The sequence below is a fragment of the Rana temporaria genome, chromosome 3 (assembly GCF_905171775.1).
Source record: "Rana temporaria chromosome 3, aRanTem1.1, whole genome shotgun sequence".
Lineage (NCBI taxonomy): Eukaryota > Metazoa > Chordata > Amphibia > Anura > Ranidae > Rana > Rana temporaria.
In genome coordinates, this window is record NC_053491.1 from 86,524,742 (window position 1) to 86,544,345 (window position 19,604).

Below are 19,604 nucleotides of genomic sequence, written 5' to 3' on the forward strand. Positions count from 1 at the left end.
TGTATATTATTTTCCACTTACTCCTCCATTCTGCTACTGATTTAAAAGCCTAGGTAAGTGAATTAATCTACTCATTTAAGTGACGTTTGCGTCGCAATTCAAGGAACCGAGGGGTGCAGCGGAAACAGAACCAACTTGTCCCAATTGATGCATATACTTGAGTAGCGTCCGAATTGGTTGAGGCATCTACCAGGTATAGGCCCTCTACCGGGCCTATCACTATCCCTCAAACCCTCCCCTCCACTGCAAGCAGTATATTCAGGGGTTCTAGTGCAAGGGTCCCAGGGAATGGGGGCTCACGTGTCACGTACCCCGGGCGGGCCCAGTGTGAGCGCCTCTGGGAGGCAGACGTTCAAGTGCGAATTCTAGCTTTTGGGCTGGCGTACAGCATCGGCAGCCATTTCATGAAGCCTGAGCCAAACCCAAAGCTGGAGAGTACTTTCCACAGGTAGCCCCACTCGACAGAGTCAAAAGCCTTCTCCGCATCCAGTGAGGCCACCACCCTTATACATGTATGAAAGCCTCCATAGTAGAAACACATGCATATTAATAGATAGATAGATGGCGCAGGCAAGGAAAAATTCTCAACTCAACTCTCCAGCCAATCTGCAACCAACCAAAATATCCTGTTTAACAGTTTGCATTAAAAACAGGGGTTTAGTTAGCATGCATTTGCACATACATGTGTAAGCTCCAGAGCCGTTCCAAGGTACCCCAGTATTATCTGCCATCCTAACTCTTGTAAATTTATGAGAGCCTCCATTCCTGCATTTTAATGGATATATACTGTAGAGGGCAGGTGAGACATATGCAAGACATGGCCTGCCATAAGACTGGTACTGCATTCCTTCCTTTCTTCCTTTCTTGAAAACCGATCACAAACAGTTAAATTGGGTTCTTTCACGTCGGAAAAGCGCACGGTGTCATGTGGAGTCCCCCAAGGATCCCCCCTGTCACTGGTGCTTTTCAACATCTATCTTCGCCCTCTCTTTGATATTATCAGTAGCCAAGAACTACTCTATCACTCTTATGCAGACGATACGCAACTGTATTTTCGCATCTGCAACAAAAAGGATCATCATCCCAGTTTAGAGAAATGTCTCTCTTTGATAGAAAACTGGATGACAAAGAGTTATCTTAAACTCAACAGTTCAAAAACAGAACTCCTTATGTTTCACGCCAGCCGAAAGAGTCAACTGGCAACAACCTGGACACCCCCGCCCATTCTGGGCCAAATCATCACCCCTAGCTCCAAAGTCAAAAGTCTCGGGGTCATCTTCGACACCTTCATGACAATGGACGCACAAATAGGATCAGTAGTCAGCGGAGCGCACCATCTGTTGCGCCTACTACGCAGACTTATTCCATTTATCCCCAAAGAAGACGTAGCAGTCGTGGTGGGAACAATCGTGAATTCCAGACTGGACTATGCTAACGCCCTGTACCTCGGACTCCCAAAGTACCAAATCTCCCGTCTGCAAGTCGTTCAGAATACGACCGCCAGACTGGTGACTGGGAAAAAAAAATCGGAATCAATCTCACCTTCGTTGAGAACCATTCACTGGCTGCCAGTAAAAGACAGAATTGCATTTAAAGCACTCTGCCTGACACATAAGTGCATCCATGGGAAGGCTCCGCAATATCTTTGCGACAAGATAGAACCTCACAATTCGAATCGCGTTCTGCGATCCACCGACCAAAATCTGGTCAGGGTACCAAAAACCAAATACAAGTCCAAAGGAGAAAGAAGGTTTGCTTTTCAGGGTCCTAGACTATGGAACGCTTTACCAACCAGCATTCGGTTGGAGGAAAACCACCTGACTTTCAGAAGACAGATCAAAACTCTGCTCTTTTGATGTCATGAGACACGAACAACTAGCGCCCAGAAGCGATTCAGTTCGCATGCGCCGCGCTTTATAAGTTTTTCATTCATTCATTCATTCATTCTCCTGGGATGTGTAATGTCATCTCAGGAGGCTTCGGCTGGGCCGAGGTGACATCATCATCTAGGAGAGGGACAAAGAAATGAAAGTGGATACCACCAAACTAGGAACTCATTTCCCAAAAAAATAAAAAGGCCCGGGGAGAGCAAAAGAAAGAATGTAATTTACATTATTGCTGAAAGTCCACTTTAAATATGTCCCGTTCTTTGTGGGATTTATTTTCCATTTTCCAGAATGTGTTTACATACATATAATATATGAATGTAATAGATAAAGTGAACCCAAGCGCATCTTCCCTGCAGTATTAATGTGGTTGTAAAACCAGGCTCCATCTCCTAGCCTTGAAATTTATAGCACGCCAGCCTTGTTAAACGTATGGTGCTATTCTTTCTACTCCACCAAGATTTAAAGCTTGGGATTGAAAAAAATGTTCCTCCCGAGCTACCATAGCACAAGCTGAGACCATCTAATCCCATCCCCCTTCATCCTTCTGCATTTATTGACACATAATGAATTTAGCAGAAGGCAGCCACAGCTGGTTTCACTAGCTCATACATGCTAGGGAAATTATTTTACACTTGTTATCCATAGCAGCATCCTTGCAGCGTGCCTGCGTTTTCTGGCAATGCTGAACACAGGTTAATATTGGGGTCTTCTTCATACATAGAGAGGTGAAGAACAGCCTCTGTGCACATTAAAGAACGGGAATCGAACAATCATTTCCGTTCTTTTGTTACACAAAATAGATTTTTCATGTCTGAAGATGATGGTGTATGGAAAGTGTCTTCTATGGTGGATCTTCAGTTTATTCTATCTGAAAAGAGGCTGGGGTAAGTAAATGTATGCTTGTGCTAATAACACCCTGTGTGATCATTATGGTTATTAATCATATAATAGATTTCATATACGTTACAGTACAGGTTGTTTCCCATTACAGCACAGTGGTTCATTATTCCAGATTAAATATATCAAATATTAAACCCAATTCTAAGACTGTAAAGGTGCAATGTTGCTTATGGATCGTGGAATGGATATGTTTATAGTAATGAGTACTTTTGATGACTTATGTGGAATTATATATGCATGTGATTTGTGTACAAAATTTGGTTTGATTTTCTAAATGATAACAAAAATAATAAAAATTTTGATATAATTTTTATTTTGCTAAAGCACATAAAACAGATATAATAATGCTTGTTATAACAAACTACAATTAAGTATCAGTCACATGGCTAAAAATAATGATCATAATGACAAACAATAATTCTTTATAGCTCAGCGAATTGATATTAGTGTTTATGTTGCAAAGTTACATATATGTTTTTATATTTGTGTTATGTTTATTATATATTAATTTCTCTGTGCTTCATAAAGTTCATGCAAACTGTACTTTTTATTTACAGCACTATCTCCAAGTATCATACTCGAAAAATAAAATCCACTACTCTATCATTAATTTATAAAAAAAAAAAATGTCATACGCTTAAACTGATTTTCAGGGCCATTGCGGGAATGTTTTCATGTAGCTTGGCAATAAAATAAATGCACCTGGCTGAAAATGGGAGTATTACGTTGTTGGCATATTATAGCGCATACCTTGATGTTTGCCCACTGCAGAGACATTAATAACTTCTGATCGGCAGCCTTAAGAAATGGTTTAAGTCCCTGGGAAGAAATACTGCATTAGAAAACAGTGCGTTTGTGTTGTGTTATTTATTAATATTGATTTGCCAATCCAATTACTTTGTATTGATGTTTGCATTGTCAAAGGGATTTAACTAAAACATAACCTATGCAATGTGATCTGTGGTTCTTGCATATTGGGTTCTCTGCATTACTAACACTTATAAATGAATAGAACATTGCCATCAAAATGACCTTTCTATAATACGACTTCAGTAATTGATAAAAGCTTATGTCTGCTTGATTTGTGTGGATGACTAGGCACCATTAGCACTCTAAACAACATTTAAATTAGACTTTACATAATGCCTAATTCAATTCAATGTTTCTTTTTATATCTGCCAGGAGTTCCGCTCTAAACACATCACCACCCACAGATAATGTAGTTGCAGTCATTTTCCTCTATCAGTTATAAATATTCCACTGTAATTTTTTTTTTTTAACAAACGTCAACATAAATGTAGTGAAAAGGTAATTTATTGCTGTGAAACTAGGTGATTAAAAATCCACCATCACTCTTTCCACTAGCCTCCTCTGCATTTAAAAAGTCATACTAATTGCTAAAAGTCAGCATTCATTACTTCTTCTGTCCAGGTCCGGGTCATTCATAAGTTAAAGCGAACCTTCACTTAAAGGGGTTGTAAAGGAAATCTTTTTTCTCCCTAAATAGCTTCCTTTACCTTAGTGCAGTCCTCCTTCACTTACCTCATCCTTCCATTTTGCTTTTAAATGTCCTTATTTCTTCTGAGGAATGCTCACTTCCTGTTTTTCTGTCTGTAACTACACACCGTAATGCAAGGCTTTCTTCCTGGTGTGGAGAAAGCCTCTTGAGGGGGCCTCCTCTTCTGGTGTCCCTCAGCAGCGCTCCTGGCTCCTCCTCTTCTCAAGTGCCCCATTGGAGAAGTGCTCTCCCTCGGGGCACTCATGCGGGCGTGCTCCTGTGTCCTGCTGCTGCGTCTATCAACATAGACAGCAGGACTTGACCCCACCCCCAGGTCCCGCATCATTGAAATTGATTGACAGCAGTGGGAGCCAATGGCTGCGCTGTTATCAATCTTTCCAATAAGGACCCGAGACACCGTCTGGAGCTGGTGTGCTCGTTCTCGGTGCTGGAAATACATGGCCAGGGGCGTAAAAAGGGGGCGATGGGGGGGGGGGGGGGTGCTGCACCTTAATGCATAGAATGTATTAAGGTGAAAAACCATGAGGGTTTACAACCCATTTAAGATTAATCTTGCAGACTAGTTTATAGGCAAACCTCAGATAGGATGTGGCCATAAAGTATAATGGAAACCCCTTTCTTACCCTGGTACATGAACCGGACAGTCTACTAATATTCTTGATGGTCATTCAGATGGCACAGTCATACCAATCCAAGGGTTCAAGCAACCCCTTAATAACCACTTCAAGACTGCCCCATAGCAGATTTACTGCTAGAGGGAGGCTCTCCTGTACAGGATCATGTATGTATGCAGTATCTCACAAAAGTGAGTACACCCCTCACATATTTGTAAATATTGTATTATACCTTGCAACCTCTGGATATGATGCTGAGCATGTGCACTCAACTTCTTTGGTTGACCATGGGGAGGCCTATTCTGAGTGGAAAAGTATAAATTCCGCGCCAAAATAAAATAACATTTTAGATATAAACTAGGGGCCAGATTCAGAGAGACGGGCGCATCTTTAGTTAGGTGTAGCGCATCTCATATGCGCTACGCCGACGTAACATTGAGAGGCAAGTACTGTATTCACAAAGCACTTGCTCCCATATGTGCGCCGGCGTAACGTAAATGGACCAGCGTAAGCCCGCGTAATTCAAAGTAGCAAGGCAGTGGGCCTGTAGTATTATAATGAAGCATGACCCCATGTAAATGCATGGCCGAACGAACAGGGCATACGCGGGCATGCTCAGAATCACGTCGCAAATGCTCTCTAAGATACGCCGGCTCCATTCATACGACGTGAACGTAACTTACGCCCAGCCCCATTCACGTAAAACTTACGTAAATGACGTAAAAATACGCTTGTTCCGACGTCCATACTTTGCATTACCTGCGCCTCATATAGCAGGGGTAGCTTTACGCCGGACGTAAGCCTTATGTAAACGGCGTAGCTAAATGCGACGGGCGCAAGTACGTTCGTGAATCGGCGTATCTAGGTCATTTGCATATTAGACGCGTAAATCTACGGAAGTGCCCCTAGCGGCCAGAGTAAATATGCACCCAAGATAGGACGGTGTAGGAGACTTACGTCGGTCGTATCTTGGCAAAATTCAGGCGTATCTTGTTCCCTGAATAGGGCGCATAGATACGACGGCGCATCACAGAACTTACGCCGCTTATCAATAGATACGTCGGCGTAAGTCATCTGTAAATCCGGCCCTATATATACAAAACCTATATATACCAGAATAGAATTTATCAGCTGCTCCTCTAAGCAGTATACAATACTGTGAATAGTGAAAAAATATAAAGAAATGGAGGGCGCTCTAATTACTAAATAAAACTACCATGAATTACCAATTACTGTGCTTATGACAAATATGCTAAACACAACATATAAATCTTCTGAAATAACAGTGTCAGCCCTCAGCCAGCAAGTGACGCTGCTTGGTGCAATGATAACTAAATAATGTCCCAATATATACAGTTCTGATCAAAAATTTAAGACCACTTGAAAAATGGCAAAAAATCATATTTTACATTGTTGGATCTTAACCACTTCAATACAGTGCTTCTAAACCCCCTTCTTACCCAGACCAATTTTCAGCTTTCGGTGCTCTCACACTTTGAATGACAATTACTCAGTCATGCAACACTGTTCCCAAATAAAAATTGCGTCCTTTTTTTCACACAAATAGAGCTTTCTTTTGGTGGTATTTAATCACTCGTGGGTTTTTTATTTTTTGCGCTATAAACAAAAAAAGACCGTAAATTTTGTGAAAAATTGCCTTTTTCTTTGTTTTTGTCATAAAATTTAGCAAATTAGTAATTTTTCTTCATACATTTTGGCCAAAATTTATACTGCTACATATCTTTGGTAAAAATAACCCAAATTGATGTATATTATTTGGTCTTTGTGAAAGTTATAGAGTCTACAAACTATGGTGCCAATCCCTGAAAAATGATCAATCTGATCACACTTGAAGTACTGACGGCCTATCTAATTTCTTGAGATACTAACAAGTCAGAAAAGTACAAATACCCCCCAAATGACCCCATTTTAGAAAGTAGACATTCCAAGGTATTAAATAAGTAGCATGGCGATTTTTTTTAAGTTGTAATTTTTTCCCACAATTCTTTGCAAAATGAAGATTTTTTTTTTTTTTTTTTACAAAATTGACATATTAACTGGTTATTTCTCTCACAGAGCATATGCATACAACAAATTACACCCCAAAATACATTCTGCTGTTGCTCCTGAGTATGGGGATACCAAATGTGTGGGACTTTTACACAGCCTGGCCACATACAAAGGCCCAACATTGAAGTAGCGCCATCAGGCGATCTACGAGCATAAATTGCACATCTCATTTCTCAACCACCTATTACACTTTTGAAGGCCCTGGAGCACCAGGACAATGGAATTGCCCACAAAATGACCCCATTTTGGAAAGCAGACACCCCAACGTATAATCTATGAGGCATAATGAGTCTTTTGAGCGGTTATTTTTTTCCAGAAGTTTTGGGAAAATGTGGAAAAAAAATGAAAACGCATTTTATTTACACAAAGTTGTCTATTTATAAAGATATTTCGAACACATAGCATATGCATAGCAAAAATGACACCCCAAAATACATTCTGCAACTCCTCCTGAGTATGGGGATACCAAATGTGTGGGACTTTTACACAGCCTGGCCCCATACAAAGGCCCAACATTGAAGTAGCACCATCAGGCGATCTACGAGCATAAATTGCACATCTCATTTCTCAACCACCTATTACAATTTTGAAGGCCCTGGAGCACCAAGACAATGGAATTGCCCAAAAAATTACACCATTTTGGAAAGCAGACACCCCAACGTATAATCTATGAGGCATAATGAGTCTTTTGAGCGGTTATTTTTTTCCAGAAGTTTTGGGAAAATGTGGAAAAAAAATGAAAACGCATTTTATTTACACAAAGTTGTCTATTTATAAAGATATTTCGAACACATAGCATATGCATAGCAAAAATGACACCCCAAAATACATTTTGCTACTCCTCCTGAGTATGGGGATACCAAATGTGTGGGACTTTTACACAGCCTGGCCCCATACAAAGGCCCAACATTGAAGTAGCACCATCAGGTGATCTACGAGCATAAATTGCACATCTCATTTCTCAACCACCTATTACACTTTTGAAGGCCCTGGAGCACCAGGACAATGGAATTGCCCACAAAATGACCCCATTTTGGAAAGCAGACACCCCAACGTATAATCTATGAGGCATAATGAGTGTTTTGAGCGGTTATTTTTTTTCCAGAAGTTTTGGGAAAACGTGGAAAAAAAATTAAAACTCTTTTTTTTTTACACAAAGTTGTCCATTTATAAGATATTTCCAACACATAGCATGTACATAGCAAAAATTACACCCTAAAATACATTCTGCTACTCGTTCTGAGTATGGGGATACCACATGTGTGAGACTGTTACACAGCTTGGCCACATACAGATGCCCAACATCCAAGTAGCATCATCAGGCATTCTAGGAGCATACATTACATATATAATTTCCTGGCAACCTATCATTTTTGAAGGCTCTTCATATTTCTAACACATAGCATGTACATACCTAGAATTACAATCCAAAATAAATTAGATTGTGGAAAGGGTAAAAAAAAGTCTTACCTGTGCTTTTAGTAGTGTCCACAGAAGAGAGCACTGGTCCAGGCAGCAGTCAGGGATGTGCTTAGCGACAGCTATAGTGATTCTCCAGGCAGCATATTTCCAGGCAACATATTTCCAGGTAGCAGTGGTCTGGCTCGTTCATGCCGCAGGCAAATATGATGGCAGGCATGATTAGAGGTAGACCGATATGGGTTTTTCTCTGGCCCATACCGATGCCGATATTTAGAAATCACGGCGGCCGATAGCCGATTTATGATGCCGATTTTTTTGGCCGATATGTTAAGCCGATTTTTCAGGTGCTTTTGGGCTAAACAGTAAAGTTAGCCCATATTTATTTTTTTTCAACCAAAAGTTTTCATTACCTGTTTTTGTGTAATTATATATATATATATATATATATATATATATATATATATATATATATAAAGTGTAATACACAAAAACAAGTAATGAAAACTTTTGGTCGAAAAAAAAAAAAATATGGGCTAACTTTACTGTTTCGTTTTTTTTTTTTTATTTGTTAAAGTATATTTTTTCCCCAAAAAATGTGTTTGAAAGACCGCTGCGCAAATACCGTGTAACATTAAATATTGCAGCAATCGCTATTTTATTTCCTAGGGTCTCTGCTAAAAAAAAATATATAATGTTTGGGGGTTCCAAGTAATTTTCTAGCAGAAAATACAGGATTTTTACTTGTAAGCAACAAATGTAAAAAAAGATTTAGCCTTTAAATGGTTAAACTGAGAATTCTCCTACACGGAGTTCAGTTCATTGATAAGTAGCAACATTGTATATCTTTTCTAAAACTTGGCAGTCTGCCCAGGAGAGAGAGAAGGTCTTCTACGGGAAGCACTTGCATTGACTTGTATTGCAGAAGCTTTTTGCAAGTCGCGGTGCTGAACTTATCAATCGGCTTTTTTAAAGCACAAATCGGCCGATGCCGATTAATTTAAAAACGCCAAATATCGGCCGATATATCGACCAACCGATATATCGGTCGACCTCTAGGCATGATGGCAGTAAGTCAGCAGCAGGCTGAGGGCTGCAATCGGGTAAGACCTGTGCACAGGGGCACAGGGGTAGAGGCTTTGACCCACCCAAATCTCTATGAAGCCTCCGGACTCCAGACCCATATCCGGAAATTACGAAACCCGGAGAAAACAAAAAAAATGTTTTCTCCATCCGGAAAAACTATTCTGGAGCCCCTCACATATGTGAGACCCCTGTGTACTACAATAGCAGGGCAACAGATCAGTCCAAGTGGTAGGCAAAAGCATAGTCCATAAAACAAGCCAGGGTCAGTTCACGTGAAATCAGTCCAAACGGTAGGCAGAGGCATTGTCAAAAAACAGGCCAGGGTCAGTTTACGTGGAAGCAGTCCAAGCGGTAGGCAAAAGCATAGTCCATAAAACAAGCCAGGGTCAGTTCACGTGAAATCAGTCCAAACGGTAGGCAGAGGCATTGTCAAAAAACAGGCCAGGGTCAATTTACGTATAAGCAGTCCAAACGGTAGGCAGAGGCATAGTCAAAAAACAGGCCAGGGTCAGTTCACGTGGAAGGCAGTAGGATGAAAATGGTCAGAAAATGGTGAGATGGGGGAAATGGTTAAAAATATAGACTAATATTTTAGGGATTCATGATAATATTCGAAGCATTCTCCAATGCAAAGCCCAGGTTGGGAGGGACATCGGGGACAATGGTAGCTGGTATCTTTTCGAAATCCTTTTTTGCTGCACACGCGACATCTTTTTTGCCGTCTTCGGCCTTCTTCGGATGGTGGGATGTTGTAAGGGTAGTGGCGTCCATGAAGTCGGCTAACAACATCAGAGCAAAGGGTTTCAGAGGGGGGTCTTTGTGGATAGATGAGGGCCGTGACTACTTCTTCTGTGAAGTGTAGGAAGGGGGCAGGGTTTTCAGTGGATTTGGAGTAGACTACATAAGAGTTATAAATGGCCAAATGGATAAGGTAAATTGCTACCTTCTTGTACCAGAATCGGGACCTCCTTATTGATAGATAGGGCTGAATCATTTGATCGTTGAAATCCACCCCCCCCCCCCATGTACAAATTATAATCTTGGACACATGTCGGCTTTTCAATGGGACCTCGTCTTCGTTGAACAACAACAGCAGTGTCATTATGAATGGTGGACAGCATGTGCACGTCTCTGCTATCCTTCCACCTCAAGGCCAGCACTTCGTTGCACCTCAGTGTTGCTCTTTGCCCCCTTCGCAGCTTTTTGCTTACAATGGATTGTGGGAAGCCCTTCCTATTTTTTCTGGAGGTTCCTCAGGCCAGGGTTTTTTCAACATATAAGTGTCGGAAAAGGGGCAGGCTCGTATAAAAATTGTCAAGGTAAAGATGATATCCTTTTCTCAGGAGTGGGTAAGCCAGGTCCCATACGATTTTTCCAGCTGTGCCTATGTAGGCCGGGCACTCAGGGGGCTGGAGCTGGGAATCTTTTCCTTCATATATGCGGAACGCATACAAATATCCCGTGGCTCCTTCACACAGTTTGTAAAACTTGACACCATATTTAGCCTTTTTACTAGGAATATATTGCTTTATTCCTAGACGGCCACAAAAGGGTACCAGGGATTCATCCACACATATGTGTTTATCGGGGACATAGAGTTCTGCAAATTGTCGGGAAAGGAAATTTATCAGGGGGCGAATCTTATACAACTTATCGGAATCTGGATGATTACGGGGAGGGCACTGGGTATTGTCATTGATATGAAAGAATCTCATTATCATTTCATATCGGGACCTGGGCATTGTGGCAGAATACATGGGCTGGTGGTAGATGGGTTTGGTGGACCAATAGGAATGTCCTTGAATTTTTTTGTTAAGCCCCATGCTTATGGTAAGGCCAATAAACAATTTGAACTCCTCCAAATTTACATCTCTCCACTCAAATGGACGGGCATAAGATGATTGGGGGTTGTTGGCAATAAACTGCTGGGCATACAAATGTGTCTGGTCGATAAGGAACTGCAGAAAAGTGTAGGGCAAAAAAAGATGAAGAAAATCAATTTCTAAAAAATTTTGGGTGTTGGCCTGCACACCTGGCTGTGCTGTGAAAGGGGGAATAAATGTTGATCCAGATCCGGAAGGCAGCCATGTTGGATTGGCAAGAACATCTGGCATAAATGTAGTGGCCCTGGCTCCTGGGGGACGTGACACTCCAGGAGTTGGGGGGGGGTTGAATTTCTTGCGCTGGTACTTGGATGTGATGTGGCAGCACTGGTACTGGGCCTGGGCATTTGTTCGCGAGGGGTTTCGCTGGCAGCATCGCTGGTACTGGACCTTTGTTCCCGGGGCCTATTGCTGGCGGCAGCGCTGGTACTGGGCCTATTGCTGGCGACAGCGCTGGTACTGGGCCTATTGCTGGCGGCAGCGCTGGTACTGGGCCTAGGAATATATTCCTGGTTGCTGGCGGCTGCCTGGTTTTCAGAGGGCCGTGCCTTTTTAGGGGGGACCCATTCTTCATCTGAATCATTGCTGTGTTCAATCGGTTCAAATGACGAATTTGATTCGGAATCAGAAATGGAATCTGATGAGAGCTCCCCGGTGCTCTCATCGGTCATTGAGAGGATCTGGAATGCCTCCTCACCAGAATACAATCTTTTGGACATTTTGGCGGGTAGCTGTATACGATGGGTGGCAGGTGACGGTCACTGATGGGTGATGGTGTGACGGGAGATGGTCACTGATGGGTGACAGACGATGGTCACTGATGGGGTGACAGGCCACGGACGGTGACGGGTGATGGGTGACAAGCCACAGACGGTGACGGCGATGGTCACAGATGGGTGACAGACGATGGTCACTGATGGGGTGACAGGTCACGGACGGTGACGGGTGATGGTCACAGATGGGTGACAAGCGACAGACGGTGACGGGTGATGGTCACAGATGGGTGACAAGCGACAGACGGTGACGGCGATGGTCACTGATGGGTGACGGTCACTGATGGGTGCACCGCTGATGGTCACTGATGGGTGACGGGTGATAGGGCAGGTCACTGATGTGTGACGGGTGCACCGCTGATGGGTGATGGGAGATAGAGCACAGTCACTGATGGGTGATGGGTGACAGGTGCACCGCTGATGGTCACAGATGGGTGACAGGGCAGGTCACTGATGGGTGACGGGTGACAGGACGGGTCACTGATGGGTGACTGGTGACAGGACGGGTCACTGATGGGTGACGGGTGACAGGACGGGTCACTGATGGGTGACGGGTGACAGGACGGGTCACCGATGGGTGACGGGACAGGGCAGGTCACTGATGGGTGACGGGACAGGGCAGGTCACTGATGGTTGACGGTTGCACCGCTGATGGCAGTCTCTTTGTGTGACAGGTGCACTTTATGGGTGACTGTTGGGTGACTGGTGACAATTGGGGGGGGCAAAGGGACAGGTGTGGTGTTTGTGCAGACACTACAGAAACACAGAACTAACTCACTGCTTCTAGCTCTTCTCTCCTCACACTGGAAACGATGTGTGAGGAGAAAAAGAGCTGGCAACAGTGTTGCAGGCTCTGTGTTTACACTTAGTGATCAGGCTGTGAATGGATCACAGCTGATCACGTGGTACACAGCCCTGACCAATGGCTGTGTACCATTGTCGGTGACGAGCAGTGTTCCCGAGAACACGCTGCCACCGACGTGCACTCGTGGCGCGCGCGATCACGCGCGCGCGCCGCATACAACGCTTCTTCCTATTTTGTGATCAGCTGTGAATTCACCACGGCCGATCACAGGGTTAACAGCGCATCCGCGCCGCTGTTCACCCCTGTCGGTGACGAGCGGTGTCTCGGTGACACGCCGCCACCGACAGTACAGGGATGCGCGCGCGCGATCGCGCGCATTCCCTATTTAAATGACAGGACGTCATTTGAACCGGTCATATGACGTCCTGTCAGAACAATGGAGTCCTCCTCCCGCCGTCATTTGACGGCGCGCGGTGGACAAGTGGTTAACAAGGTTCCAAGTAGAGCTTCAACATGCAACAAGAAGAAATGAGAGTGAGACAAAACATTTTTTTAACGAATTGATGAATTCAATGAATTGAAAATTATGAATAAACTGAAACAGGCTGTTTTTCAGCTGATCAAAAGTTTAGGACCACATGCCTTTAAAAGGCCAAATCTGTGCAAAGATGTGGATTCATTGTCATTCTCTGTCAGGTAGTCACACGTTGTGATGGCAAAGGCAAAAAAAACTCTCCCTTTTTGAACGTGGTCGGGTTGCTGAACTGCATAAGCAGGGTCTCTCATCAAGACACTGGACGATCCTCGACCCAAATTAAGGCCCTTACTGGTGCTGACTGCAGCCCCATAACCATCAGACGACATCTGAGACTGAAGGGCTTCAAAAACAAAAAACATCTTCAAAAACCTTGTCTCCTTGAACACCACAGAACTGCTCGTTTGGACTTTGCAAGAGAGCACCAAACATGGGACATTCAAAGGTGGAAGAAAGTTTTATTCTCTGATGAGAATTTTTTTTACCTTGATGGTCCTGATGGTTTCCAACGTTACTGGCATGACAAGCAGATCCCACCTGAGATGTTTTCTACGCGCCACAGTGGAGGGGGCGCCATAATGGTCTGGGGTGCTTTTTCCTTCAGTGGAACAATGGAGCTTCAGGAAGTGTAGGGGCGTCAAAAACGGCCGCTGGCTATGTCCAGATGTTGCAGAGAGCATTCCTCATGACTGAGGGCCCTCGTCTGTGTGGTAACGACTGGGTTTTTCAACAGGACAATGCTACAGTACACAATTCCCGCAGGACAAGGGACTTCTTCCATGAGAATAACATCACTCTTTTGGCCCATCCTGCATGTTCCCCTGATTCTAAATCTAATTGAGAACCTTTGGGGATGGATGGCAAGGGAAGTTTACAAAAATGGACAACAGTTCCAGACAGTAGATGGCTTTTGTGCGGCTGTCTTCACCACTTGGAGAAATGTTCCCACTCACCTCATGGAAACGCTTGCATCAAGCATGCCGAAACAATACAATAACGGCGGAGCTACTCATTACTGAGTTCATGTTTGGAAGTTGGATTTCTGTTTTGGGGGGGGGGGGTTTAGTGTTTTTTTTGGAGGTGTGGTCCTAATCTTTTGATCAGCTGAAAAACAGCCTGTTTCAGTTTATTCGTTATTTTCAATTAATTGAATGCTCAAAAAATGTTTTGTCTCACTCTCATTTCTTCTTGTTGCATGTTGAAGCTCTACTTGGAACCTTGTTAAGATCCAACAATGTAAAATATGATTTTTTGCCATTTTTCAAGTGGTCTTAAACTTTTGATCAGGACTGTATGTTAAGTGCAAAATCAGCAGGTTTTCTTCAAACACTCTGCATGCAATCTTGTTCCAAAGTGATACTGTGTTCCTTCACCATAGAGAATAAAACATCTTCATCCGAAGTGCTCAAGATAAGTATTGCGCTTACCACAAGTATATGACTTCTTTAATGAAAAAGATAGTCACACAAAGCTTTGACAGGATTGTGCCTGCACACATAGTAGGATTGACTGGATCTGGGATTATTGCCTCATGCCCGGAATGCAGATGAGGACAGAAAACAGTGCCCATAGCAGGGTATGCATATGTCCCAGGTATAGGATGCCCGAGGACTTGGATTGAGCTACCGGAGGTTTAGAACTAGGTTTATTGATGTTTTTTTGGGGGGTACTGGATACTTGAGGATTCCCTTTAGTTGTCCTAACAATGGGAGGATTGGTGGACCCTCCCTCAATGGTGGATTCTGGAGATGTTACTTGGCTCACAGTGTCTTGCCATTTATAGACTTTGTTTTCTTCATAGTCTTACTTAGATAAATGAACTTGTAAAGATTTGGATTTTTCCTACGCATAGTTGCCACCACCCACAATGGTTAGGAGCAGTACCAAAGGGACAATACATGAGATTGAAACGCAATTGCGCTACGGAACAAGATTATTTTGACCCAAGCAGAACATCTCACAAAAAAATTCTTAGAAAAGGAGTATTCAGAGGAGGTACTTGGAAAAGTGAAAACACAGGTCTCCCTCATGGACAGACAATCGTTATTGGTTGCCAAAACAAAAAAAAACAAAAAACAAGGGGAAGTAGCACTTGTCTCCGGGTTTAATAGACAATATAAACAGATTGTGGCAGTATATAAGAAATATTGGCATATTCTCCTGAAAGATAAGGATATACAAACATGCATTTCAACCACCCCCAAGTTTATATACAGAAGGGCTCCAGGCCTACGAAATCAAATAGCCCGTAATGTACCAGATCCGCCCAAACGACCCTCAACGTTTCTTGATGGATCAGGGTTCCATCATTGCACAAGGTGCAAAGCTTGTAAAACCACCAGATAAGCAGGAGACCCTAAAAAAGTGACACAGTTTAAATCCAATGTAACTGGAGAAATATTTAAAATCAAACCTCTAATCACATGTGACTCTGAGCACGTCACCTACGTGTTGGAGTGTCCATGTTCACTCCAATACGTGGGGAGGACGACATGAAAATTAAAAACCAGAATTAATGAACACTTAGCCAATATCAAGAAATCTTTCCTAATCATAGTGTGTCCCGACATTTCACTAGCCACCATGCCAGCGATCCCAGACTATGCACGTTTTATGGGATCGATAAAATCTCTAGGCATTGGAAAGGGACTCATATGACTAGGAGTGTGTCCCAAAATGAGACCAGCTGGGTGCACAGATTGAGAACGATGCAACCGCTTGGCCTCAACATTGAACTGGACCTTAATTGTTTTTTGGCAAACGACTGAGGGAAAGTTCAAGAAAGGGTTTTTTTCTTTCCTTTTTCTGTCCCTGCGGGGAACAATATAGATACGCCTTTTCAAACACTGTAAGGGTGGTTAAAATATTCTCAATTTTAATTGGTATAAATCTTTTAGATTTTTTTGCTCTCCAATATATATATGTATATGAATGTAACCAATGGCAATGCACTTATGGTATGCAGGGTGCATATTACATTATGGGGTATCATTGGTCCGTACTTGGATGGGGGGGCATCACGCAATGGAAGTTATTCTGGTATTATATATCTTCATAAATTTACAATAATAATCTTATTTGAGAGGAAGGGACATGAATGAGCATGAAACCCCCCATTTAACTATATAGGAAAAGCTTCTCTTTTTTTTTTAGAGAGTATAACTATTTAATACACCAATAAATAATGCATAGAGCCGCAGTTGGATTGGATAGGTAACATACTCTGTTTACCAATATTTCCTGCCATTTGAACAGTTAATCTTAAGTTTCTTATGTATATCATAACCTTATGTATATCATAACTAATGATACGAAATAATAGGAACTTTTTGTAAGAATAATATTTGATTTTAAGCACGGGCATGTTGCATTACCATTTATGTCAATGTGGAAGCTGATCGGCACTGTGGCTGCAACAGATTCAGCTTTTTAATTTTCCCCGCCTGAGATGTAATGACATCGTTAAGCAGACTACAAATACCGTGATCCTTTGTGACCAGGTACGCCCCCTGATGACGTAAGATCTACGAAATGTACGTCGGCGGCGACACCTGGTCACGTGTATACCCAATCTATCCCCGGCGCTTGTGGAGGTATCAGAGGTGGAGGGGGTACACGCCGCAGCTGGGAAGTTAGAGCGAGCGGGACCCCAAGACATTTTATCTGACACGTCTGCAGTGTCGGGAGGCACTTCTTAATGTAAGAGGCCATCTGGCTATCTTTTTTACATGTTCATTTTTAATAAAACAATATTACGCTATGGGCACTCTTTGTTTTCTGTCCTTATCTGCATTCCGGGCATGAGGCAATAATCCCAGATCCAGTCAATCCTACTACGTGTGCAGGCACAATCCTGTCAAAGCTTTGAGTGACTATCTTTTTCATTAAATAAGTCATATACTTGTGGTAAGCGCAATACTTATCTTGAGCACTTCAGGTGAAGATGTTTTATTCTCTATGGTGAAGGAACACAGTATCACTTTGGAACAAGATTGCATGCAGAGTGTTTGAATAAAACCTGCTGATTTTGCACTTAACATATATATTGGGACATTATTTAGTTATCATTGCACCAAGCAGCATCACTTGCTGGCTGAGGGCTGACACTATTATTTCACGAAGATTTATATGTTGTGTTTAGCATATTTGTCATAAGCACAGTACTTGGTAATTCATGGTAGTTTTATTTAGTAATTAGAGCGTCCTCCTATTCTGAGTGGAACCTGTCCTGTTAAACCACTGTATGGTCTTGGCCACTGTGCTGCAGCTCATTTTCAGGGTCTTGGCAACTGTGTAGCCTAGGCCATCTTTATGTAGAAGTGCCATGTTGAACTTCCAGTGACCAGTATGAGAGAGTGAGGGCGATCGCACCAAATTTAACACACCTGCTCCCCATTCACACCTGAGACATTGTAACACTAACGAGTTACATGACACCGGGGAGGAAAAATGGCTAATTGTGCCCAATTTGGACATTTTCACTTTGTTGCCAGTGGTTTAGACATTAATGGCTGTGTGTTGAGTTATTTTGAGGGGACAGCACATTTACACTGTTATACTAGCTGTACACTCACTACTTTACAAAATACTTAAAATATTTACAAAAATGTTAGGGATGTACTCACTTTTGTGAGATACTGTACATGATTCTGCACTTCTGTATGCAGGGGGCACGTGTGTGTCGCCTCTGTGGGTGCTTGGCACTGGATGTCCTCTGGCACCCGCCGATCATCTGTAAAAAACACAGAATGGAGATCTCTTTATTCTGACTGGAGGAAGAGATGGATTTTGTGTTCCTGATGGGAATAAAATTAATCTCTTCCCCTAGTAAAAGCACCTAACGCAGTACACAAAAACACTGGCTCTGCACACAGTTAACCTTTTTTACGCTTATAGTTTTTTTTTTTTTTTTTAAACATGTAGCAGAATACATATATGCCTAAATTTATGAAGACATTTGATGTCAGTCTGCTGATGGAACAATGAAGGAACAGTAACACACTGATAAGCCATACACTCTACTTACTCTGCTCTCTCCTCCTGCCAGCACATGTACATGCAGCAAAGCTGGATTAGCTCCTTGTGCTCTCCTTTCTTTTCCCATTCGGAGTGCTGCTGTGCAGAGGATGACAGGAGCCTTATGGAAAGACAGACACAGGTACAATTTCTACTTGTATGTAAGAATACATGAACTATTATAAAGGAATACACAACTACAATAAAAAAAAATCTTTTTATATCTCCCTGGAGTATAAACTAAGGTGGGAATAAAATTATTTTGTCCCAGAGTGGGGTTTTAAAATTGGCCAGTGGCTTTGTTTTTGCCATACATGTTTCATTAAGGATATTTCCCTTCACTTCTACAATAAATGAGAGGCAGTCTACGTAACCACCCTAATACTGGGCACTTTTACCCCCACCGCTGGGTTCTTTACTTTTTGCTTAAAAAAAACACAAACATTTTGAAGAAAAAAAACGTTTTTCTTAGTTTGTCAGAAAATTTTGTAAATAAGTATTTTTTCTTCTTCACTGTTGTGCGCTGATGAGGCTGCACTGAAGGGCACTGATGGGGTGGCACTAATATACGGCACTAATGGGCACTAATAGGTGGCACTGATATGCAGCACTGATAGGTGGCAATGAAGGGCACTGATAGGCGGCACTTATGGGCAATGATAGGTGACACTGATGGGTGGCATTGATGGACACTGATGGGCAGGCACAGATGGGCACTGAAATGCAACACTGATTGGCATCACTGATGTGCACAGATGGGCAATTAGAGCTGGGACTTGCAGATACACAAAAGCTGAAGGGCCACAGTTTGCCCGTGCTTGAAAACCCAGGTTGCAGCTGCAGAATGACCACACTGCAGTGCTAAAAATTGTTTAGTAGATGGTGGAGGTGAGCATCTAGACACAACAGTTTTGACCACCTCATTAAAGCGGGAGTTCACCCATTTGTTACATTTTTTTTTTCTCCCCTTAGCTTCCTGCTCGTTCGGTCTAGGGGAATCGGCTATTTGTATTAAAATATGAGCAGTACTTACCCGTTTTCGAGCTGCATCTTCTTCCGTCGCTTCCGGATATGGTCTTCGGGAGCGGGCGTTCC

The 19,604-nt window shown here is 42.7% G+C and overlaps 1 protein-coding gene across 4 annotated transcripts in view; it reads left to right on the forward strand.

Annotated features, from left to right (window-relative positions):
- The first annotated feature begins 2,391 nt into the window (after window positions 1–2,391).
- The window catches only part of LOC120931426 (neuronal acetylcholine receptor subunit alpha-5), a 69,550-nt gene continuing 52,337 nt past the window's right edge, over window positions 2,392–19,604 (forward strand). Inside the window, exon 1 of one of the 4 annotated variants that reach the window (XM_040342850.1) lies at window positions 2,392–2,773. In XM_040342850.1, the coding sequence (XP_040198784.1) occupies window positions 2,707–2,773 (67 nt within the window). In that variant the 5' untranslated portion in view covers window positions 2,392–2,706. Of the gene's footprint in view, window positions 2,774–17,071; window positions 17,193–19,604 lie in introns of those variants that run through there. The other 3 variants (XM_040342849.1, XM_040342853.1, XM_040342852.1) reach the window with 3 other exon arrangements.